Source organism: Mollisia scopiformis, assembly GCF_001500285.1.
Source record: "Mollisia scopiformis unplaced genomic scaffold LY89scaffold_18, whole genome shotgun sequence".
Taxonomy (NCBI): domain Eukaryota; kingdom Fungi; phylum Ascomycota; class Leotiomycetes; order Helotiales; family Mollisiaceae; genus Mollisia; species Mollisia scopiformis.
In genome coordinates, this window is record NW_017263598.1 from 217,854 (window position 1) to 240,497 (window position 22,644).

Genomic DNA, 22,644 nt, shown 5'->3' on the forward strand with positions numbered 1-22,644 from the left:
GGGAGAAGAGTTGTGTTATTCTAAGAGTGCGCGATCACAATATATGGGAAGCGTCACATGATAAACTAGACCCGATCGAGTGTAGTGCTAGGGAAGACTAGCGTTCCCGGGCTGGCCTCCTCAACCACACGTGCTGGTGAGCGCCAAAAAGAGCTGGCCCCGCCACAATAGAAACAAAAATATATTCAAGGCTTCCTCAACAGTCCCACTGAATTATAGCGGTGCCCATCGTGTTTTGGAAAAGGATTCAAGAGCCTATTCTTGATTGCACTCTTCTATACCGAGCCTACAATTTTAATTGAAAATTACCACATTATCACCGCAAGAGAAACAGTTCCATGCCCCGCTTGCAGCATCCGGAGCTCTCACAGAGCACAACGGACATGCTAGCAGACCGCCTTTCCGCTCCATAAGTGTTGCTAATCTCTGCAGCGCCCTCTGCTCGATTCTGTTAAGAGAATTAAGGCGATGGGCCAAGCATAACCATGCGTTCCGCACCTGTTTCATGCATTCACAATCTCCCACAGACGTTGTTCCAAAGCCAGTAGACGCATAGTCTTCCAAACTCGTCTTCAAGGTGTTCGCACACTCTCCGCAGAGGAAATGTTTTGTCGCTAAGAACGTCCTTATGTCGTGTAATCCACAAATCTCGTATTGATCGTTCTGACACTCCTGACAATAGAGAAAGTCGCCATGATCGAAGGCTGTACATCTTCGGGTTGGTTCTTTCAGACATCTTGGAGCCGCGTCCAGCTCATCCATGCGATCTGGGAAGAATTGCCCCGAATTCTTTGCTTCCATACATGGCGCATAGTAGCCAAGCATATCTGCTACTTCAGCTGGTGGTACGCAGGGAAGACATGGTCCAGACATTTGATCATCATATGTTAGAGAGTATAGGGGTGCTGCAAGCTGTTGTTGTTGCGGCGGGGGTTGTTGTTGTTGAGGCTGTGCAGTTAAGTCTAGGGCATAATCTTGTTCGGTTGCGTGATCTTCTCGCAAAGGGAGATTTGGGTCTAGAGTTTCGACTGGAGCTTTTGAGGCATCGAGATCTGCATCAACCATATCCGTGTCAAAATCCATGTTGAAGTCCTCATCTGGCGAACCTCCTCCTCCTCCGTAATCGTCTCCTTCTCCATAATCATCCTCTCCAAAGAGATCATCGATGTTGGGATCCACTAGCAATTCTGGTGCTGTAGCCCCTTCATTCTGTTCGTTCTGCTTCCCAGCAACATCCCCCCAACTCATGCTTGATGTTTGCAAGACTTGTGCTGCGGTCGCCGGATTCTGAACGTTGTGGGCTGTTGTCGCAGCTCTGATATCACTAAATGGATACAAATCTCTCTCGAAGGGCGTGTCATCCACATCGTAACTTTCTTCCACAACCTGGCGAGAAGATTGGAGTTGACCAGCATTCGGAAGATACCCATTTCCGGAATTTCCAGAATTCCCAGAGCTTGTGCTAGGCCCATAGCCAGACATGCCCATGTGAGTCAATGGCGCAGAGTTGCCCTTATTATAGCCTTGGTAAGACGTGCTTTGGAAAGACGTATTGAAAGCTTGCATATACTGGGGAGCTACTGTTTCCAACACACGGCTGGTCATGAAGCCGTTAAAGACTTCGTTCGGATGCTCTGCGCGTACTCCGCCTTCATCTGGACCGTATGACAGATTAGGCTTCTGTATAATCTGCACCCTGCCTTCAGAATCATATTCCCATTCTTGGCATTGACGTGAGTAATTGATGCAATTCGCACAAGGCCGAGCATTGTTGCATTTGAGTCTAGGTGTATACATTTGACATTGTAAACACGGCTTGGGCTGGCCGGGTTAGCCGTACTTCCTGCTACCTCTGCTGACCGTCTTCTGGGACTGGCCGATCTCGACCTTTTGCTACCATCGGGAGCAATCGACCTTCCGTAGTTCAGTATCCTTCTTCCAAAAGTTGTCTCCCGATCTCGATACCAATCTGGAAAATCGGCTTCGTGACCATTTGGATATGCTGCCGCATATCCATTGGGCTTTTTCTTGACACTGGCAGGCACGCATTCTGCTCGTGCGTTCCGGCAGTTTCTGCAAGGGATTCCGAACGCTTTCATGTCGCACTTCGGAAGTTCTCCCTTTCTGCTCCTGGCACAACGATTACAAGTGGTTAGCGAGGGCCATAACGCTGGTGTTTTTCTCCGGGGGCCTCGTCTGGCAGAAGCCAAGATAACTGGGACAATGTTGCCACCCTTCTGTTCAGCTGGTACACGCGACTTAGCTACGTCTGAGTAATTTGACGCGTACGTCATTTGAATAGGTTCTCCCTGAAAGCCTAAACGAGCCCATGGTTGTACGTTTTTATACAAAGGCGTTCTCCGAAACTTGATCTTCATAGGGAGCCCTTCTTTACTGAGGTCGTATAGATCATCTCCACTATCATCGGCTGGATCTGGGGTTGGCACTTTGTCGTAACCAGCTGCCGACAAATGCGCCCTAACCTCTTCAAGTGCTTGTTGTCTCCGGGCCGCATTTCTGGCTTGCCTCAATCGCTTGTCCGCGTCCCAGTCAATCTCATAGAGGGGATCATAGTTTGGGTGACCGAAAGTGAGCTTCTCTCTATGCTCCTTGGTATCAGACAAAATCTTCGCCTCGAGGACTTCGCGGGCCGCTCTCCACTCATCGGTTTGTTTTTTGATTCTTGGAGGTTGCGGAATTGGCCTGCGCTCGATCTGCATTCTAGTGTTTGCAAGTCGTATGCGCATCCTATAAAATTTATCAGGCTCGTTCAGGATTTGAGGTCCATCGTTGACGTAGTAGAAAGCGCCCCTTGCCGGGTGTGTTTCGTCAACAGTAGGGTGATATCCTTCTGCATCGCCAAAATAAGCAGGCAGGCCTGTGGAAGTGACAGTGCTACAGATAAATAAGTATGCACTTTTGCCCCTACATTGAACAAAAAAAAAAGGGTAGGGGTTAACGTACTATGGACCTGGTGGTAGCCAACCTGCTTGCGGAGCCACTAGCTGCTGAAGTTGAGCTTGTTGACCTTGCTGCTGTTGAACTTGCATTTGTGATGATGGATCATTATATTGGTACCAAGGGTTATTAGGGTACGGATTGGGGCCAAAGGGTCCGACAAGGGGGTACAAAAGATTGCCATTAGAATCGACGGGTGGTGTTATAGGATTCCCGAAAGGGTCAGTAAAAGGAGGAGGGTTGTTGGCCATTGCAATGACTATCGTCGAACTTGACTTCTAGGTATCTTTTGAGGTTTAAAATAGCTATGAGGAGCTTGAAATATTGAGGAGGCTGGCAGCGCAGTGGTTTTCTAAGCTCAACAGCGAAAAGTCGTTATACGCGACAAGAAAACAGGCAAACGAGCGAAATGCAGCGCCACATAGACGCGGATCGAGGAAAAGACAGTGACTTAAAAAATAAAAAAAAACTCCTGCAATTTGAAGGCTAACAGAGAGAAAGGTTGTTCAGCATAGGGGTGAACTGACGAGGAATGGGTCCTAAGGAATGCAAATGGTGTTCGCATTCTTGTGGTGACTTCAGCTTTGTTATCAACAACAGATCACGATGATAAAGTCCATGGAATCAAAGACGTGAGATTACCATGCAGTGGATGGGATGAGATTTCAATATTTGTTGTTCTGTCAGAGCTTGACTAGCTCCTGCAGCTCTGATTCCCAGCAATTGTCGATGAGAGAGGAGAATTTTGAAAGCTAATTGAATATGAAATGAAATGGATAGTTTTACCACAGAAATATTCTCAAGAAGATAGCACTTCCACCTCCGTCTCATCCTCGTCTTCTCCGTTCATTGCAAATTCCGTTTCGTCCTGGTCATCGATTAATACCGAGACTTCACCGTCGTCAAAGCTGTGCATAGCCCATTCATCCCAGTCTTCAACTGGCTTCTGACTTGCTCCCTGGCCAGTGGAAGCGTCATGGTCAATGGGCTTTCCGTCAGGAGCAAGTGGAACTTTCTTTTCCTTCAAGCATTTAGGATCATGAAGACACCCGGATCGATGAGAGAAGCAGTTGTTGCGACTGATGTTAATTTTGCCTGGCTCTACAGTCGTATGACGCGGATTCAGACATGTCCAATTGCCGCACAAATGGGACAAGTGCCACTGCTTGTTGATGAAGCCATCTTTTTGCTGCTTTGTCAATTTGAAATTGACGATTTTTGACACCATGCCATAGTTGAGAACAAGAGAGTGCTTCCCGCGGTGATCCTGCCAAGTAAAGCACTTCTGAAGTTTGCCGCAAGGCCTTAAGACTCCAGAGGCTGTAAACCGAGCTGGTGGTGGTGAAGGATGGAACCAGCAGTCATCGTCTTCCCGAAAAGGGTCCAATAGGTTGTGAGTCTTCGTAACCCATTGCTTCATTGCTTTAGTGAGACTCGGTGGACGATTGTACGATGTAGCAATACGCTTCCTCTCCCGGCATGTAAGCTTGTTGAGTGGTGCTTTCTCTCCAGGCTTAACAGAGTTGGCAGATGCTGAAAGGCCCGGCTGCACCACGACTTCAGGGTCTTTGCGGACTTGTTGATCTTTGTTTTTCGACTGCATTTCATTCAGGGCTGGCAAGCTTCCAAGAGGGCTGAAAGCGACGTCTGTGTCACCTTGAGTAGCTTGAGTAGCTTGTGAATCTTCATATCTCATTGCAGAATCATGACTCAATGCCTGATCATGAGGAATAGCTGACCTTCCAGACTGTGTGTCTGGGAGATCACCGTCTTCGACCATTGGCGTTTGACTCGGGCCATGTCCGTAAATCGGATTGAACAGAGGCTGCTTCTCAATATGAAGAGCGGTCATGTATTGTGGAGAGGAAGGTCCAACATCTCGAGGGAGATCTCCAAGTTCGACTGAACATACTTCTTGTGTGCCAGGCAAATTATTATCGCCAAGCACACTGCTGTCATTTGACTCGCGATGGATAGAGTCAACTTCTGGGTCCTGATGCATGAAACTAGCTTCGCTCCATTTTGACTTTTGGGTAACATCAAATAGAGTTGTGGGATTATCAAAGCTTCCGACTGGTACGGCTTCCTTTCGGGACCCGAAGTTGCGTGCTTTGGTAGAATGGAAGTGCTGGGTAATAGAGGAGGTTTCCCTGGCAGAATGCGCCAATTCGTCGGCAATGAAACTGGCGACACTCTGGGGATTGACTTGCATATCGATCGAAAGATCATCTTGCTCAAAAGAATCCGTGGAAGTAAGATCATTGGTTGGATTTATCTGTGTAGGCGAGTCTTGATAGTCATTGGACAATCCGATACTATTTCGAGAACTCAGTTGAGTATCTGGCAGGCTTACATCTGCAATCACTTGCTTCTTGACAGCGGGCTCAACGGCGATGTTGATCTGCGTGGGCGACTCTTGGCTATATTGATGCAAGGTGGTCTTGATCGAGGCAGTATTGGGTTGTGTGTCGCCATATTCGTCATCCCGAGCGTTTCCATGCTGAGATACATTTGATAGTAATGGGAGCTCGTGGGAGAGATGAGGCATTGATTCTACCCGGTGATTGGGAAGCGAACGTAATGGGACAATGGGCGAATTCGAGTGCCGTTCGAAATCCTCAGGAGTAGTATTGGAAGGGTCGCCACCTAGCTTTCTTTTTTGAGTATGACTTTCCATGCCTGAAGCAAGTGAGTGCCTTGCATCTTGTGGATTGAATGATGTGCAATCAATTGCGTGTCTTTCCTCGAAATATGGACTACTATCGGATCCTGCCTCTCTCACTCGCCGAATACTGTCATCTTGAACAGTTTCAGCACGGTCCAGTGATGATGTTGCATCCAGAAGCATGTTGCAGCAGCACTTTGCATCAGTCTTATTTGGTTAGCAACTGCAATCCATCAGTCAGATAGTTTTGCAGAATGTCGCCATCGATATTTGACTCCCCTTGAAACAAACTTCTCCAACGCAGAGAAATGTGTAAAAGTATCGGGCGCTTCCAATGGACACTGGAGAGTCAAATTGTAGGCGATGAGAACGCAAAGAACAACTTGATCGTAAGATGTGATGGATAATGCTAATGAAATTCGATAACCGTTGGGCTAGATGATTGAGTCGTTGGAGAGAGTGTGAGAGGTTCTTGTGGCCAATAACTTAAATGTTGATTTGTAGCTTGAAGTTCTCGGTGCCTGAAGGATGAGAGCTTTAGGAGAACTTTAAGCAGCAATATTGAAGTTCAAGCTCACTTGCCCTAAAATATTGCAGAGAAACTTTCGACTTCAAGTCTGAAGAACAAGCGTATGAAAGATCAGGTGGAACGTCTACTCCGCATTACTCGTTCTGTAACTTCGAGTCTTCGTATCCAGAGTTCTGGACGGAGTACGAAGAACTTATCACTGGTGGAAGTCAAGACCCCACTCCGTCTATGGGGTAATGGCAGTGGTGAAGTTGAGTTGTCGGAATCGAAGAAGTGGAGACAAATTGGTGAAAAGGCGAAGGAGTGAAATCGTCGACAGACTAGTATTCAAAGCTTCAGAAAAGTTTGTCGCTTCAGTCCAGGCAATTGCCAACAAGAGATGAGAGTATGAGCTTGCCTCGTAGCAGAGAATTATTCCAGCCACGTTCGAGACTTTTGTTGCCGAGACTAGCAGTCAATCTGCAATTGCACCAGTAACTGCGAGATTGTATTGTTATTCTCACACAGTCGAAATGGAGTTGTTGAAAGCCATATACAACTCTGCCCGAAGTCTGATGGTTCTTCCACTATCTCTGTTCCACACAAGTCCCACCTCACTGCCGACGATTCACATTCAGCCATGGTCCTCAATGTGTTATCCAACTCAGCCTCTCAGCATCGATGAGCGTGTCACCTTCTCTGGGTCCAAAAATGCGCTCAGTTCCTCATGCGGTTCAGTATCACAGTTCTTTCATTGTTCGTCCCTCTCTCCCAGCTCTGCGGCACTACAATTGTTGACGTCATGTTAAATGGAGGAGAGTAGTCATTGAGCCGGAGGACATGGAAACATCGCAGGACAGAATAATTGATTGGCTATGCAAAAAATTAGTCCGACATATTCCACCAGACTCCTGTCATAACATTCAACGGCTGCTCCATTTCATTTTCCTCGATGATTTCCAACAAGTCACTTGCATCTAGCCTCGTCTTTTCAGTTGCAGCCCATGCCAACCTCATGCTCACTCTAACGCTTCTCAGATTCGGGAGTTGTTCCCGTTCAACTGCATCGTAAATCGCTGCAGCACTGATTCCAATGTCTGCGCCAGCCGTTGGTGAACATTCTAAATCCAATATCCTTAGAGGATGACCCTGAGGTATGGATTCGGCCGAGAAATGCCTATCGCTGATATAATCGGCAGAAATCCGCAGAGCGGTCAACAATGGAAGATCCAGGAGTATCATGTCGAGAGCTCCTTGAAATAGTTGAGGCATAGGGTGGCGAATTGTCAGATGTTGTAGTTGTCGTCCAATATTTCCTAGCATAGGAAGAAGGGAATGTGTATGAACCTGAGTACAAGACTGGATGCTGAGTCTAGACAGAGACGGGGAGATATTCGACAGGTGCATGCTGAGAAAATGGTCAGATATTCCCCCTGCCAGATGCAGTGCTTCTAGTCTAGGAGGCCAGCTATATGGTTCTGTATCTGATTGTTGGTCGTGACTCGAGCTCCTAGGAAAGAACAAGATTTCCAAATCTGTCAAAGGCTCAAGAGTACGGAATAGAACTCGGTTTGATATCGAGGCAGAAATCAGAGAGAGATCCAGATGCCGTAGCTTCGTGCATTTGCTTAGTGCAGCGAAGCTATTGATGGCAAAGGAGGATTGTGGCGCCACGAATTCTTCGATATTCCCTTTCAGTCGTCCAAGTAGTCGAGCTGTCAAGCTTTTACTTGCGTTATGTACCAGATCACCCATGTCAAGACGTTTGACTAGCACAGACAAGGCTGATCTTCGTATATGTGCATTCTTGGATGGACAAACAGTGGTGACAAATTGGTCGAAATTTCCGCCAGTGAGTATCGGTCGTTCGTACAGCGCCGTAATACTAGCCGAGTACCACGCACGAGAAACAAGAGAGCATGCCCAAAATGTTCCCTGAGTCGAGACTCGATGGGGTATGTATGACAGGATATGGGAGATAATTTCGGATGGGAGGAGGACTTCGCGCCCAGATTTCGAGGGCAGAATCAAGGGCATAGAAAGATTTCCGCGGGAGCGCTCGTTAGTCTTCGAATTTATAGGCAGCGGGAACGGTTTCGACATCTCGACCTCCCAGTTGCTCTGAGCGTCCAGCGCGGCCATGGTGGCGATCCCAGTCGCAGACCTTCAAAGGTTTTGATCATAAACTGGCAGATGTTTGACGCCAGTCATTCTGATGATTCAAGGTCGAGACATTGTATTGGACTGCAAGTAGTGTCCAACACGAATCGAAGTTGAGTGAATATGTGATATCAGATTACGTTCGTTGTCACAATACCATTAACCTAAATGTCGGAAAAAGCTCGGCCAGACCTAGCTGTTAACCTTATAGCTGACTCAGCAAGGCTGAGATTCGATTAATTCCATTTCCTTCAACGAACACAACAAACTTTCATGGAGGGTTATCCGTTTCTCACAAAATGGCCGGAAGGAAACGCAAAAGTCCTCAAGACTCCTCTGATGAGATTTACAGCAACAAATCGCGTTCTCGACCTTCCGCTGACGCCAAAGTTGACCCAACTTACGGCCAACGGAGCGCGATACCAGGTTTGGACGACGACACCGCATTTGGAGAAGATGATCTTGTCTACGAAGAGGATATGGCTGCGCTGGAATACCTGAGATCTGTGAGGTACGTTTCAACCGTTTACTCTATGGCTATCTACTTTTTGTCTGCATAAGGCTAACTTTGAGTTTTAGGCTGGAAGCTTTCGGCATCCCCAATCTCTTGGTTGCGCCAAAGACACCAACAGGAGATGATGATTACGACTTGTACCAAGATGGAGTTGGTGATTTTCGGGGACGATATGAAGACGGTGCATATCTCGCAGCTACAGACCCAGCTGCGGAAGGTTATCTGGGTTCATCGCCGCAGGACGAGATAGATCCACAAGCTGCCTATTTCGAGTCCATAATTACACGGTATCACGAGCTACGTTCTCGATTGTCACAAGTGCCGCCCAACGAAATCATCCAGAGCCTCGGTCCGAATCATCCAACACAAGTTGGCCCGTTAAATAAGACACTCACGCGGTCGTGGATCAAGCGATTGCAACAATCTCACCCAAAGCCAGCACAAATCGCTTGTATGAACAAGGGCTCGGCGCTGAGATTGTTGAGGCTCCTTACACAAGGCTCCATCCTGAAGAGAGAATCGCAAGTAGATTTCGGAATAAGCTACTGGGTTTGGAGTCTTCTGGCAAAATTGCCGGAACGGGGTGAGTTGAACAGCGAGGAGATCGGCGTGGTAAGAGAACTGGGGAAGAAGGCTGTATTGATTGGAATGGGGTTGAGAGAACTGAAAGAATGGCAACAAGGTATAGAAGATGTGGAGGCACAGTTCGAGGAGGATTTGGACAGCGAACATCATGCCGTTGTCAATGAAGAAGAAATCAATCTGGAAGCAGGAGACGACGACTATGACGAAAGTTATATCGAGGAGGGTGCCGGCATGGGTCATTCAGCAGCTGACTGTCAGTCAACCCATACCAGTTCACAAGCACCACCTGCCGGGTTTGACATGTTGGATGTGGATGGAGATACAGAACCACCGGTGAGTGCTAGCTCCCAAACACTCGTGGCCGGTATCGAGCCTATCGTTACTACTGAGAATATGGAGCACTCGGAGAGAAGAACACCCTCCAGAGATAGTGATGTGGACGATTCTGGGGCCTTGGCAGCAATGAAGGCACAAGCGCTCGGTCGACTACAGTTATCCGAACCTCAAGTCAATCTTGAGCCAGAAGTACCGCCGTCAGCCACACCGAATACTAGGCCTCTCCCATCGAAGTCAAATACCAGAGCAACTGTAGATATGATCATTACAATTGCTGGTGAGATATATGGTCAGAGGGACTTGTTGGAGTTCAGGAGTGAGTGGGCTCACGTCATGTAGGTACACTGTAGGTGTACTTTGTTTAGACTCGGTTCTCGTTGCATGCATTCCAAACATGTCAACATAGCAAATCAATAATGATATCTGTCCCTGGTTGCCTTTGTGATTTACATCTAACATTCTTAACTTGAGTATAAACACAGCACTCAAACAGCCCTGGTGTGTCCAATCCCCGCACATTGTCTCACTGCCTGGCTCCCGAGAACAGCAAGTGCTTGTCTACCTCCTTGTTTCGCTCTGTGTAGGGTTTGTCCATATGCCATTTCCTTGTGATGTTTTTGAACTGCCCAGTGTCCTCTCCCAGTAGGAGCACGAAGATAATATATAGGTTCAGATGCTTCGCTGACCTCAGTATGGCTTTCAATGTCCGTCTTCTGGAGGGAATCAAGACATAGAGAGAACGATGAGGTGAAGCACCGAATCAAATCCTCCTTATCAGAGAATATGTTTTCATCTGCACATTTCATCCAAACATCAAGTGAAACGAGAGTAAGCTTTGCTTCATAATAGGAAACATGATTGTAACAAAAGATAACAAAGCCGCAAGCTAGGTCTATAAAAGGAGCTTCAAGACATCTCTTGGAGATGACATAGATTTCTATGGACCTTCATTCCAAAGCCATAAAGTAGTGCCAGCCATGACACAAGGAGGGCCTGCAGAGCCCTCAAAGACAATCTTTCAAGAGTGAAAGAGCCTATTATCTTGGCATCAAATATTGCACAGGCACACACTCTTCTAGGGTATAAGTGAAGCTCTACTTGTCTCCAACATATGCTGGAAGGCAAGTAAAATGACATGACAACAATGAGACTTGCTTCTGATGTTCCACACGCTGTCAAAGGACTGTCGCAGCTTTGACAACTCGCGAAACACTTCTTATTACGGCAAACCTACTGAATCACTCTTTTGTATACACCTACTGTTTCGAACCCACATCACACAGCTACTATCACACTGGATTCTGAATTAGGCTTAATGTGTGGTACGAGCATAGAAATAATATGTGCAAAGATTTTGAATTTAGGTCTGTCTGTAGATCTAAGGAGGTGAGGTTTGGAAGCTCTTTATATACGGTAGAGCACAGCACGTGCTGTACCCAGAGCGTGAGATCACGTGCTCTCTGTGCGATAGCTACTTTTACCTCCCGCAATAGCCTTTTATGCATTTCCAGATTGCTAGGCAACAAGCACGTTAGATCGCATTTAGTGTTATTCTGGTTTGCAAGTCTACTCTGGATTGTTCAGAAGTTCTCGAATTTCCAATGCTTGAAAGGATGTTGGATGCTTTTCCGATGTTGACATTTTCCGGGCAACTCTGCACTATACGAATCACGCAATCGAATTCCTGCTGCAAATCGAATGCCCCTTTTATTAATTTGCCCTAGCCTAATCTTCTCAGTTCATAAGTAGCGTGCGCTATCGACTTAACTCCCCTTTCTGCACCTCGCTTTGTGTCTAGTATTCACCATCAATAGTGAGGCATACTAGCTCAACCCCTTTCTGAAGCGGGCCTATATTCCTCAACACGTCTACTTTCATCAACCCCCTTTATCAAGCGGCTACTAATGGGGCTCCTTTTGTCAATTAGCCTCCTTGTATCCACTGAGCCCACAAAAGCAGTGAGAGGACGATAGACGACTCAATTGTTATCGGTCAATTAGCTACCGACAATACTTGGATCGTTTTGGATAGCATAAGTATTAACAATTCCAAGTGGCCTGCTTGTCCTATACAGGACCATCTATATAAGTACAACGTCCAGAAACACGTGAATCGTGTTGGATTGGGAAAGTACTAAAAAGACCTGGATCGCTTTAGCCAGTGTAAGTATTCACGGTGTCAAGTAGCGTGAGAAAGGTTTTTAATACAGAACTATTTCTATAACCACAAAGTCCACAAAGACGTGAATCGTGTTAGATTGAGAAAGTACTGGAAAGATCTGGATCGATTTCAACGCTTTAACAAATGTAAGCATTTACGCTTTTAAATGGCGTAAAAAAGTTCTTCGATACAGAACTATTTTTATAATCACAAAATCCACAGAGTGAATCGTTTTAGACCAGAAAATAATCAAAAAGACCTTAGTGTAGTTATTTATAGTTCAAAATAGTGTAAGCTAGATTTTTATTACAGAACTTTTTGTATATATATAATGTCCACAGAAACGTGAATCGTGTTGGACTAGGACAATATTAAAAAGATTTGAGTCGTTCTTGCTAGTGTAAGTATCTACAGTCTTGAATCATTTAGATAGGAAAAGTACTAAGAAGTCTTCAGCTCTCATTGGCTAGTGTCTGTATTCACAATTTTGCATTACTTTAGAAATAGAAAGTACTGAAAAAATCTCAGCCGTTATCGAATAGTGCACTTATACAAAGTTCTGAAATATTTTGGAAAAAGAAAGCACTGAAAAGATATCAACCGTCATCGGCTTGCGTACTTATTTATGGTTCTGAAATATTTTGGAAAAGGAAAGCACTGAAAAGATATCAGCTGTTATCGGCTTGCGTACTTATTCACGGTTCTGAAATATTCTGGAAAAGGAAAGCACTAGAAGGATTAGAAACGTTTTAGGCAAGCAAATAAATTCACACTTGAAAGTAGCGTGCAAGTACTCCTACACAGGTCTATATAAACGAGCACTGTTCGCAATCCTCCATCCAAAAACATCTCCGCTTTCACCTCTACTTAACTTCATAACAACAAAAAAATCCAACATCTTCTTGAATACATCAACATACATCTCCGCAACCACCTCTACTAGGCTTCATAACAACTTCTTGAGTACATCAACATACATCTCCGCAACTACTTTTACTCGACTTCATTTATCCGCATCGCATATCAGCCATGGCAGAGCGAATTGTAAACACAAGCGGCCCTAGCCTAACCTCAAGCGACCCTAATACAGCTGCAAGCGGCCCTAGTCCGACTTCAAGCAGGGCGCATACAGCTACAGGCGGGGCGAATACAGTTGCAGACAGCCCCTATACAACCTCAAGCGGCCCGAATACAAGCGCAGATGATGCGATGTACAAAGTCAGTCGAGTAGAGCACGGCTGGATCCTCGAAGAAGATGGCAAGCTCCCTGGTCGGAGACTAGATAGAGGCCTCAAGTCTACATTGCCGCAAATCTTCCATACTCCCCATAGGCTCCCCAGGGACGTGATTGAGGCAGAGAGATATCACGACTTGGATGATGGCTTCCAGTTTATGCCCATGCTTCTGCGGGTCGCAAAAAGGTATGTGAAGTTCTGCCCTTGTTTTATGTTCATCTGTATCCAAGATCTGTGCATTCCATGAAAGATGTGCTTTAGCTCAGCCAACGGGACTTTTGGTTGCCGGATCTCCATCAAAAATGTATACTAATGCTTTGAATAGCCAATGGAACTATTCATTGCGAAGAAAGTCACCCCTCATGACATCAAGAATGCTGGTGCATGGGACAAGGCAGTCGAAGCTCGCGACATCTTGGTGCAGACAAACATGCAAGAATTCCTCGAAAACGCTGCAGGTCCGGCCCATAAAGCAAAAAAGGGGCTGGTATACACATTTGGGTTCATGGTGGAACCGAACAACCGTCCTGGCAGTTTGCACGTCTCGAAATTGTCAAAGCTCGACGATCCACGCATCCACCGAAGCACGGAACTCCTAGCCAGTGCTGCACAAATGATTTTTAGAGGGAATTCCGGGCGCATATACGGAAGCACATAAGAAGATGTGGGCTGGAGAAGGATGGTTGTGTTGTGGTAGCGAGAACAACAAGTCGTTCTCCTCTATTCAGATCAACTTTACACCAATCAACCTGACATCAATCGAATCTCTTAAGGGAAGAGGCGAGATACACGATGACCGCAGCGATGACCGGGCGTGCCCTTCCGTCATGTTCGCACTTCACAATGTGCCTTCAGGATGGTTTCCAGGAAGATTTTCCCTCACCAACTTTCGACTGACGATGACCGCCGAGCCATTCACAGCCATTGCATTCTCGGGCGTCTTCCCGCACACTGGTAGCGGCCTTGGTCCATACCCAGCAGGCATACCAGAAGACTCGCCATTCCGATGCCAGCCATTCCCAGGTATCACATACCCAGCACTACCGGAGGGGGCTGGAGATTTCCGACTTGCTGCGGTCGTCTACCCAGGTTCAGCCATGCACAGAGTCCGCGACGGAATGACCGCCCGTTCCGTCACCCGCACCTTGAATGGACATGGTTCCTTGCTCAACCATCTGCAATGGCAAATGCTGTCCGCGATTCGAGCAGAGAGGAAGCTTATGGAGGAAAGAATCGGAATTACGGAAGCATACGAGTACATGAGCAAGACAGGAAATCCGGCACAGTGGGTCAGCAAGTACTCGATGATCGATGATACGACCGGGCTCATGGTCGCACCGTCCATCCAAGCTGTCGTGATGCGCTGGACTTCAGTCCAGCGGACAGGGAAACGTGGTCGGACCTTCACAAGGCTTCCTTGTATCATTCGGCAAAGCCTCCTCCACATGGAGAACCAGGAGACTCTCATGGTGTGTCACCGGCGAGGCGGGTTGCTAAGGAGGAACGCAAGAATGCTGCACTTTGTGGTATGATGCAGAACAATGGGAAGGAGTGCACGCGTCCGGTGAAGAGCGGTGGTGTTTGTGGGGTACACGCGCGGGATGCACTGGTGATGGATGAGGACATGATGGATGAGGAAATGTGAGGGGGAAAACCCGACAAGTCGCGACATTGAAAAACAAGAAAGTGTGGCCTAGCAATGGACTTTATGATAGCACAAAAAAAAACGATGATTTTCCATACTTGGACTTCCCAAAAATGTGAATGTGAACTAAATTTGAACAAAGATGCAAAGTCCAGCAGCAACTGAATACTTTAAAGCAGCATAAGTTCTTTCCAATTTTAAAACTTTTTGTGTAAAGATTCAAACTTTGTCAGAACCTGAACACTTTCAAGTACTATAAATTCTTTTCTTTTTTGAAAGTTTTTGCGTAAAATTCAAAGTCTGTCCATAATTGAATACTTTCAAACACTATAGTTATTTTCTTTTTTAAGAAATTTACGTAAACTTTAAAGTCTGTCTGTAATTGAATACTTTCAAATACTATAAGTTCTCTTCTTTTTTAAAAGTTTTGGCATCAAAGTTCAAAGTCTGTCTGTAAATGAATACTTTCAAGTATTATAAGTTCTCTTGCGTTAAGATTCAAAGTATGTCTGTAATTGAATACTTTCAAGCAACGTAAATTTTTCTGTTTAGAAAAAATAAAGAAACATTTAAAGTCTGTAACTATTTTAAATACTTTTGAGCTGTACAGATGCTTTTCTCTTTAAGAAAGTAAAGAAAGGTCCAAAGTTTGTCCGCATTGAATACTTTTAAGCAGCATAAATTCTTTTTTTCTTTGGAAACAACGAAGGATAATCCAAAGTCTGTCAGCAATTAAACATTCTCAAGCAGTGAAAGGGCTCTCCTCTTTTCAGAAAGTAGAAACAAAGATCTAAAGTCCGTTAGCAACTGGGAACTTTAAAGCAACGTAAGTTCTCTCCTCTTCAGAAAATATGAAGAAATATTCACGCGGCCGCTAGTGCCAATTGATCGGGCTTTGCCTCTGAAGCTCCAGCTCCCTCCTTTCAAGCTCCATTCCCCTTTCACAATGCGGCCATGGACAACTACCCTCAGATGGAGTTCTTGTCGTTCTCGTTCTTTCTCTGCCCGTTGCGCACGCAATCCGATCCGCCATGACGTCTCTAAGATAGTTCCCGCTGCTCAAGCTTTACACATTCAACCCCATTCACAGTCTCGGCCTCGCACTTCACAACAGCCCACCAGCCGACCATACAGTATTCCTGCTTCTACAACTAACGGACCACCTAGCTTTGCCTTCGCTTTTGAGTAAGCTTTCTCCTACAAACCAATGGTGCCCATACTGATACAACGCATCCAGTATTGATGGCGTGCTCCTGCGATCCTCTACCCCCATACCTGGAGCTGCGAAAGCCCTGAAATACCTCCACAGGCACAATATACCATTCATTCTATTGACTAATGGTGGCGGGAAGCACGAAAGCGCGCGGGTGGCAGAGTTGACAGACAAGCTGGGCGTGCCCCTCTCGGAGGAGAACTTTGTTCAATCTCATACCCCATTTAAGCAATTGGTCGAGGGCTCCGACACGATTCATGCTCTGAAGGATAAGACAATATTGGTTACGGGTGGAGATGGTGACCAATGCCGGAGAGTGGCTGAGAGGTCAGTTCCCCAAGACTTGGTAGACTGTGACGGTGCTAAGTACGCAGGTACGGCTTCAAGAATGTTATAATTCCTGGCGACATTCTTATGGCAAATCCTACGGTTTGGCCTTTCAGTCAAGTCTTCACGGACTATTATCAGAAGATTCACAAACCATTACCTCGTCCTGTCGACTTCGCAGACCCTGCCAAGTCCCTCAAGATTGATGCCATATTTGTCTTCAGCGACCCTCGAGACTGGGCCCTCGACTCACAGATTATACTTGACCTGTTGTTATCTAAAGATGGAATACTGGGAACCTACTCAGACAAAAATGGGGACGCCTCTCTTCCGAATGATGGTTGGCAACAGGACGGACAGCCAAAGCTTTACTTCTCGAACCCGGATCTATTCTGGGCAGCTAGTTACCACATGCCACGATTAGGCCAAGGCGGCTTCCAAGCTTCCTTGCAAGGTGTTTGGGACGCAACGACCAGCGGAGCAGATCTCAAGCGAACGGTAATTGGTAAACCATATCCCGAGACCTACAGCTACGCAGAGAGTGTCCTCAACAACCATCGCACTCAGCTACTTAGCGGTAATGGTGCAACGAAGAAACAATTCGGCAAACTACAGCGGGTTTTTATGGTAGGGGACAACCCAGAGAGCGATATCCGAGGTGCGAACGATTTCAAGAGCCCTCTTGGAATAGAATGGACCAGTTGTTTGGTCGAGACTGGTGTGTTTAGAAGAGGCACAAAACCAAAATATGCGCCAGGAGTCATCGTTGATGATGTCCTTGAGGCTGTGACATGGGCATTGAAATCAGAAGGGTGGAAAGGGAGCATTGCCTAGAGACCAGTACACATCTTCTCGTGCCGTCATATTATATAGACCGGTCACCATCACGACGATAAATTAAGTCTAGAATGGACCAAAGATACCATAGACGGTGGGATAGTTAGAGACCTCCATTGCGAAGCCAATTCTCCGCCATGCGAGATATTGATTCCAATGTCCAATTTCGTTCGGATATGTTCGATTGTGTACCAAGCTATGTCGCAATTTCAACAATTCTTCATTTTTCAAGGTCTCGCTCCACTGTTATTGTGTGGATTGTCTTTTCCCGCCTCCATCTGCCGCAACTAGGAGTAAGTGTCTTTACCGCATAAGCAAGCTGCATCTGCTTCTTGTTCAATAGAGCCCCACTAGCAAATTAGTGGAGAGGTGGATTTTTTCGCATCATTTCCGGCCCACACCCCACCTTTAAGGATGCGGGCCCGAGCCCGAAGGCTTAGAATATAAGTGATTGCTAGGAATGGTTGGCATCCTTTCCTTCTTGTTTCGTTCTGGCAAGTAAAAACAAAACTCGGCGGGTCCATTGACATATATGACTTACAGACCAATTGTCTCTGTCTCTTCAGAAGTTTCGAGTAGTGTTCGAAGTCCAGCTCTTGTTGATATGTATAGTGGTAGATCTGGCGGCAGCTGAAAATGGAGTCCAAGAACCGATTCGAGGCAACCCCTCAGTTCGCACCAGACCAAGAATTGGAGTTCGCAGTACCATCAGCACCAAAAAATAAAAGGCAGGAAGATGAGGTCTCGACGGAAATCAGTGGCAGCGATCTCGAAAAGCGGATGCCAAACGCCGTTATACAGCCACAAGAACAAGGAAAGAATGAAGAATCCAACATTGTCACGTGGAATGGACCCAATGACCCCGACATGGCTCTTAATTGGCCTGCAAGGAAGAAATGGACGACTATTCTGCTACTGGCAACCTTAACCCTACTTACGTACGTCTGTCTGGCTTCCCATACTCACTTCGCGACTGACAAATCCCAGTCCATTCGCGTCTTCGATGTTCGCACCAAGCGTAGACATGGTCATTCAAGAATTTCACTCTGGCAACGCAACTATAGGAACACTGGTCGTCTCAATATACTTGCTCGGCTATGCATTCGGTCCCCTCTTCCTGGCCCCACTAAGCGAGATGTATGGTCGGCTTCCAATCTACCATGGTAGTATCATCCTGTTTATTCTGTTCAATGTTGCGTGCGCCAAGTCTACGAATTTTCCGATGCTGATTGTGTTTCGGATCTTGACTGGTATGGCGGGGGCAGGACCATTGACGCTAGGGCCAGGTAGCATTGCGGATATGTATCGACAAGAGGAGAGGGGGAAGATCATGGCGATTTGGACCTTGCCAATTTTGCTTGGACCGACAATTGGTCCGATTGCTGGAGGTTATTTGTCCGAGTCTTTGGGGTGGAGGTGGGACTTTTGGTTTCTAATTATTGTGGTGAGGCATCCTATCTCTCCCATATAGATTTGAATTTAGCTAAAGGCGTCTACAGACAGGAGCAGTGTTCATCCTCAGCCTCCTCCTCCAACGCGAAACTTACCCGCCAACAATCCTCGAACGCCGCGCAAGTCGTCTCAGGAAATCCACAGGAAACCAAAATCTCCAATCAGCGCTCAAATCCATCCGCTCTCCCCGCCAACACTTCCTCACCTCCATCATCCGTCCCACCAAAATGCTCGTCTTCTCCCCACTAATCCTGGGCCTCTCGGTCTTGAATGCTATAATCTACGGCGTCATTTACCTCCTGTTTACTACCATTACCACAGTCTTCGAGACTAATTTTCACATCAGCAAATCCAACGTCGGACTTACATACCTCGGTCTCGGTATCGGGCAACTGTTCGGCGTCATCGCGTTTGGGGTTCTCTCTGACCGAATGCTTAAACACCTAGCCAAAAACGGAGAGATGAAGCCCGAGTTTCGGCTTCCACCTCTACTCGTAGGTGTTAGCTTGACAGCACTTGGACTATTGTGGTATGGATGGAGCGCCGAGTATGCGAGTCAGTGGATTGTGCCAATCTTGGGACAGGTGGTCATTGGTGCTGGTGTCATCACGAGCTTTTTGCCTGTGAGTGCGTATCTGGTTGATGCATTTACGGAGTATGCTGCCAGTGCAAATGCGGCGAATACGGTGTTGAGGAGTCTAGGAGGAGCATTGTTACCGTTGGCGGGGCCGGGGATGTATGATGCATTGGGGTTGGGATGGGGCAATACACTGTTGGCGGGCATTGTGCTGCTCTGTGTGCCATTGGTGTTGGGGTTCATGAAGTTTGGGGAGAGGATTAGGAAAAGTCCGAGATTTCAGATGAATCTTTGAAATGGTTGAGGAAATTCAAAGCCCGCTAATAAAAAGACATCCAAATCGACATCGTTGTATCTGAACTTGAAATCCTCACAGAAGCTCGCTCTATATCTTCTCAAACACTAACGAGGATTGTAGTGGACGATTTAGAAAATAGGAACTGGGCAGAGGAAAAACTCAAACTCCAAGTCAGCATATCGCGCGAATTGCGCGAAACACGCGAAACGCGCTGAATGCGCTTAGCTATCGAACCGGCCTGAAGACCTTAAAGCAAATGTTACTAATTACGCAATATCGTCTCTACATCTGGGCTCAAATCATAAATACTATTCCCACATAGCTTTATTTCATGGTAAGTATGCTCACAGCTCATCTTTCTTCGAATGATCATCATCCCTCCCAAACAGCTCATACCCAACTCCCAGCAACCAGTCCCAGGGCTTATCCACGACTCCATCTCCGGTCCCTCCATCAAAATATTCCCACCCTGCCACCCCACCAAAGTCCCTCCACTTCCGCTTCAGAGCCGCAATCCTCATCCTCAAATCCCGCATCAGCAGAAACCCATTCGGTGGCCCATCATCCGGCGAGTCCAAAACTCCCATTACAATCCTCTCGGCCGGCCACCCGGCTTCCATAACTTGTTCGTACAATGGGGGACCTCGAGGAAAGTTCCCGTAGAATTGTGCGTTGTACCAGGATATCAGCTTTGTTTCGGAGCCGGGGATGGTGGCGAAGGCATCGAGGTCGAAATAAGAGAAGCCTGAGAGGTTCTGGTCTGTGTTGGCTGGGGACAACAAGGCTGATGCGATGGGTGACATTGTAAGGATAAAGTGCGGGCCCATGTCTCGGTGTAAAGCATTTAGAAGGCGGATAGGGACTGCTAAAGGGACAGATTCTTCGATGTTGAGGTCTAGGCCGTCGAGCTGATGTTCGATCAAGAGCTTCTTGAGAGGATGGTAGTAGCTGTAGAACTAGTATCTGTCAGTGTCTTGTGTTTGAAGCGGTGGGGTATGTAAGGCGAAGTACCTCCTCTTCACTGCCATTGAGATGTTTGAACGTCCCAGCCGCAGCTCCACCAAGCATCGCCATTACCTTTACTCCATGGTTTTGTAACGCTTTCACTTCCTGCCAAGTCCTACTGTACTCATCCCAATCAAAAGAATGGTCGTTCAATCGAATCTCTCCCGGCCTGTCGTGCAAATGAACAGACGCAAGGATGACATGTGTAACCTTCACGTCATGCCATAACAATGGCAATAACGAGACATGTTTCCCCTGCTTATCCTCGAATGTCTGAACATATGTGACCAGTCGTGGCACAGGGTCGAAGGGCTTGTGATATCCTGCGAGCTTGTTTATGATGATTTTTCGCCAGACTTCGGGATATGAATCGAAGTTGGAGTGTAGTGAAGACGCAACCAGCTGGAAGAGCAGAGCTAGAACAAGGAAACCCTTCATGTTGGAATGGCCATCAGATCAGAGATGTGAGTCCTCGTAGATCCAGCGACGTCTCGAGCGCATCGACGGTGTGAGTTGGTGCATATGCGCTCGAGAAGTGAGGTTGTTGGGAAGGTCTGAAAAATGCCGAAATCACAATCTGTCATATCTGTCCGCATGACGTGGTATCAGATAAGGGCTTTTGGAAGCATAAAAATTTCCGAATAGCCTCAATTCGACTCGGCATGGCTCCATTTTACCGGCTCGGCTCGTCGACCCCTGACACTTCCCCTTCCCCTTTTCTTAGCGAAAAAGTTTCCATTGCCTCTCGTTGTCATTATGAACTCACTGTTCGACGGTGAAATGTGCGATGTGTACATGGTTTCGTCGCCCGGATACAGGTTGCTGGGCACCTGATGTCGATGTGGCACGTGCCATCAAAGAATGAGACCCCGAGGGGAAAGTTGCGGAGTACTGGAATCTCTGCCAGCTAAACTCTTTACGAGCCTCGATTTCTGCATTCGAGAACGTAGTTCCCTCGTCAAGACTAACTTCGACCTCCACGATTCCATCCGCACTCCACGCCCAGCCCCAAACCTCCACTTCGTTTGTTTGGAGTTTTGCTCCATCTGCTGGATTCACTATCATCGAATTCGGTTCAACATCCCAAACTGGTCTAATTTCCTCTCGATTTCCACTGGAATGAACTTCGTTGTAAAACTTTGTGGTGAAAGGCCCTCCTGCCCGTTCAGCTTGCAAAGATATTCTGCAAATCCACTTCGTCATATTTGTCCCGAACCATCCTGGGGCAATCAACCTTACAGGTCCACCTCTTTTTCTGCTCAGAGGGCTTCCGTTCATTTCATAAGCTAACAAAACCTCATCAGACATAGCTTTTTCAATCGGAAGATCTTTCTGGTATCGATCTGTTGTAACGCCCCCGAATGAACCATAGTCAAGTCCATCAGACCAAACAAATTTCGCTTCCGGAAACGGCTGTGCTAGTTCGAGGATACATTTAAGAGGGACGCCAGTCCATTTGACATTTCCAATTCGCCATACGTTCGTAGTGGGTGGGTTCAGTGGACTTCCATAGCATTCATGGAACGCTGTGATGGTTTTGCTTGGGAACTGCTTCAATTCCAACAAAGAGAATTGTAGAGGATTCTTAACTAGACCATCAACGACGATTTTGTAGCTGTCGAGATCGACTATAGCACCTCCCATGTGGATTGTGTGAAAGAGCTGAGAATCTGGGGTGATGAATGATGTGAGCTCGTGCGGGGGAGGCGGATGTCGGATATAAAATCCTGCGGGGTCAAGGCCAAGACAGGCCTTGCGCTCTCGATCTTCATCCTTGATTTCATGCTGCTTAATGGCCTCAATTCCAGCGCTCATGTTGACATCGAATAATTGCTGTGGGAGATAGAAGTATAGAAGAAGTTGAGGGGTGTTTAAATAAGCGTTTAGCAGTTTCCCTTTACCCCTCGCTTATCCTAACTCGAAGATACAAATAAAGTTACAACCCTGGGACAAAAAGTGTGAGAGGGAACTTCAAAAGGATTTAAGGCCATAGTTATAAATGTCCCAAGGAAGAGATTTTATCTCCTTCCGCAAGGCACTTAGGTTGGCGATGATGATGATGAGCAGCCAAAAAAAAATCTTTATTGCTGGAATTGACAAAACTTTTACCAGCGCAGCACGCTGTCTTTTAAGCGTGGTGCACTGGTCAAAGATACCCAACTTAATGGG

General features: G+C 46.7%; 9 protein-coding genes across 9 annotated transcripts; 4 read left to right on the forward strand and 5 right to left on the reverse strand.

The window, feature by feature from the left end:
* Positions 1 to 1,344: 1,344 nt before the first annotated feature.
* LY89DRAFT_146060 (uncharacterized protein) lies at positions 1,345 to 3,483 on the reverse strand. Its single transcript, XM_018205353.1, has 2 exons — positions 2,965 to 3,483; positions 1,345 to 2,895 (listed from the first exon to the last, which is right to left on the reverse strand). The coding sequence occupies exons 1-2, from the start codon at positions 3,207 to 3,209 to the stop codon at positions 1,602 to 1,604; spliced, it is 1,539 nt and encodes a 512-aa protein (XP_018068073.1). The 5' UTR covers positions 3,210 to 3,483; the 3' UTR covers positions 1,345 to 1,601.
* Positions 3,374 to 6,030, reverse strand: LY89DRAFT_146082 (uncharacterized protein). The gene is made up of 2 exons (XM_018205354.1): positions 3,745 to 6,030; positions 3,374 to 3,524 (listed from the first exon to the last, which is right to left on the reverse strand). Exon 1 carries the CDS (start codon positions 5,804 to 5,806, stop codon positions 3,758 to 3,760), a length of 2,049 nt encoding a protein of 682 aa, XP_018068074.1. The 5' UTR covers positions 5,807 to 6,030; the 3' UTR covers positions 3,374 to 3,524; positions 3,745 to 3,757.
* A 948-nt stretch (positions 6,031 to 6,978) lies between these two features.
* LY89DRAFT_146057 (uncharacterized protein) lies at positions 6,979 to 8,443 on the reverse strand. Its single transcript, XM_018205352.1, has one exon. It carries the CDS (start codon positions 8,271 to 8,273, stop codon positions 7,017 to 7,019), a length of 1,257 nt encoding a protein of 418 aa, XP_018068075.1. The 5' UTR covers positions 8,274 to 8,443; the 3' UTR covers positions 6,979 to 7,016.
* A 122-nt stretch (positions 8,444 to 8,565) lies between these two features.
* LY89DRAFT_720948 (uncharacterized protein) lies at positions 8,566 to 10,159 on the forward strand. Its single transcript, XM_018218604.1, has 2 exons — positions 8,566 to 8,802; positions 8,871 to 10,159. The coding sequence occupies exons 1-2, from the start codon at positions 8,591 to 8,593 to the stop codon at positions 10,063 to 10,065; spliced, it is 1,407 nt and encodes a 468-aa protein (XP_018068076.1). The 5' UTR covers positions 8,566 to 8,590; the 3' UTR covers positions 10,066 to 10,159.
* Positions 10,160 to 13,417: 3,258 nt separating this feature from the next.
* On the forward strand, positions 13,418 to 14,847 carry LY89DRAFT_687106 (uncharacterized protein). Its single transcript, XM_018215425.1, has one exon. It carries the CDS (start codon positions 13,784 to 13,786, stop codon positions 14,651 to 14,653), a length of 870 nt encoding a protein of 289 aa, XP_018068077.1. The 5' UTR covers positions 13,418 to 13,783; the 3' UTR covers positions 14,654 to 14,847.
* Positions 14,848 to 15,712: 865 nt separating this feature from the next.
* LY89DRAFT_590797 (HAD-superfamily hydrolase) lies at positions 15,713 to 17,140 on the forward strand (the record flags this gene model as incomplete). The annotated part of the gene is given in 3 exon segments (XM_018209616.1): positions 15,713 to 15,951; positions 16,004 to 16,332; positions 16,347 to 17,140. 3 exon segments carry the CDS (start codon positions 15,713 to 15,715, stop codon positions 17,138 to 17,140), a joined length of 1,362 nt encoding a protein of 453 aa, XP_018068078.1.
* Positions 17,141 to 17,923: 783 nt separating this feature from the next.
* LY89DRAFT_590787 (MFS general substrate transporter) lies at positions 17,924 to 19,467 on the forward strand (the record flags this gene model as incomplete). Its single annotated transcript, XM_018209613.1, has 3 exons — positions 17,924 to 18,081; positions 18,131 to 18,587; positions 18,643 to 19,467. 3 exons carry the CDS (start codon positions 17,924 to 17,926, stop codon positions 19,465 to 19,467), a joined length of 1,440 nt encoding a protein of 479 aa, XP_018068079.1.
* A 173-nt stretch (positions 19,468 to 19,640) lies between these two features.
* Positions 19,641 to 21,075, reverse strand: LY89DRAFT_146138 (glycoside hydrolase). The gene is made up of 2 exons (XM_018205356.1): positions 20,482 to 21,075; positions 19,641 to 20,426 (listed from the first exon to the last, which is right to left on the reverse strand). Exons 1-2 carry the CDS (start codon positions 20,911 to 20,913, stop codon positions 19,815 to 19,817), a joined length of 1,044 nt encoding a protein of 347 aa, XP_018068080.1. The 5' UTR covers positions 20,914 to 21,075; the 3' UTR covers positions 19,641 to 19,814.
* Positions 21,076 to 22,381, reverse strand: LY89DRAFT_146137 (molybdopterin binding oxidoreductase). The gene has a single exon (XM_018205355.1). It carries the CDS (start codon positions 22,288 to 22,290, stop codon positions 21,238 to 21,240), a length of 1,053 nt encoding a protein of 350 aa, XP_018068081.1. The 5' UTR covers positions 22,291 to 22,381; the 3' UTR covers positions 21,076 to 21,237.
* Between the last annotated feature and the right edge of the window lie 263 nt (positions 22,382 to 22,644).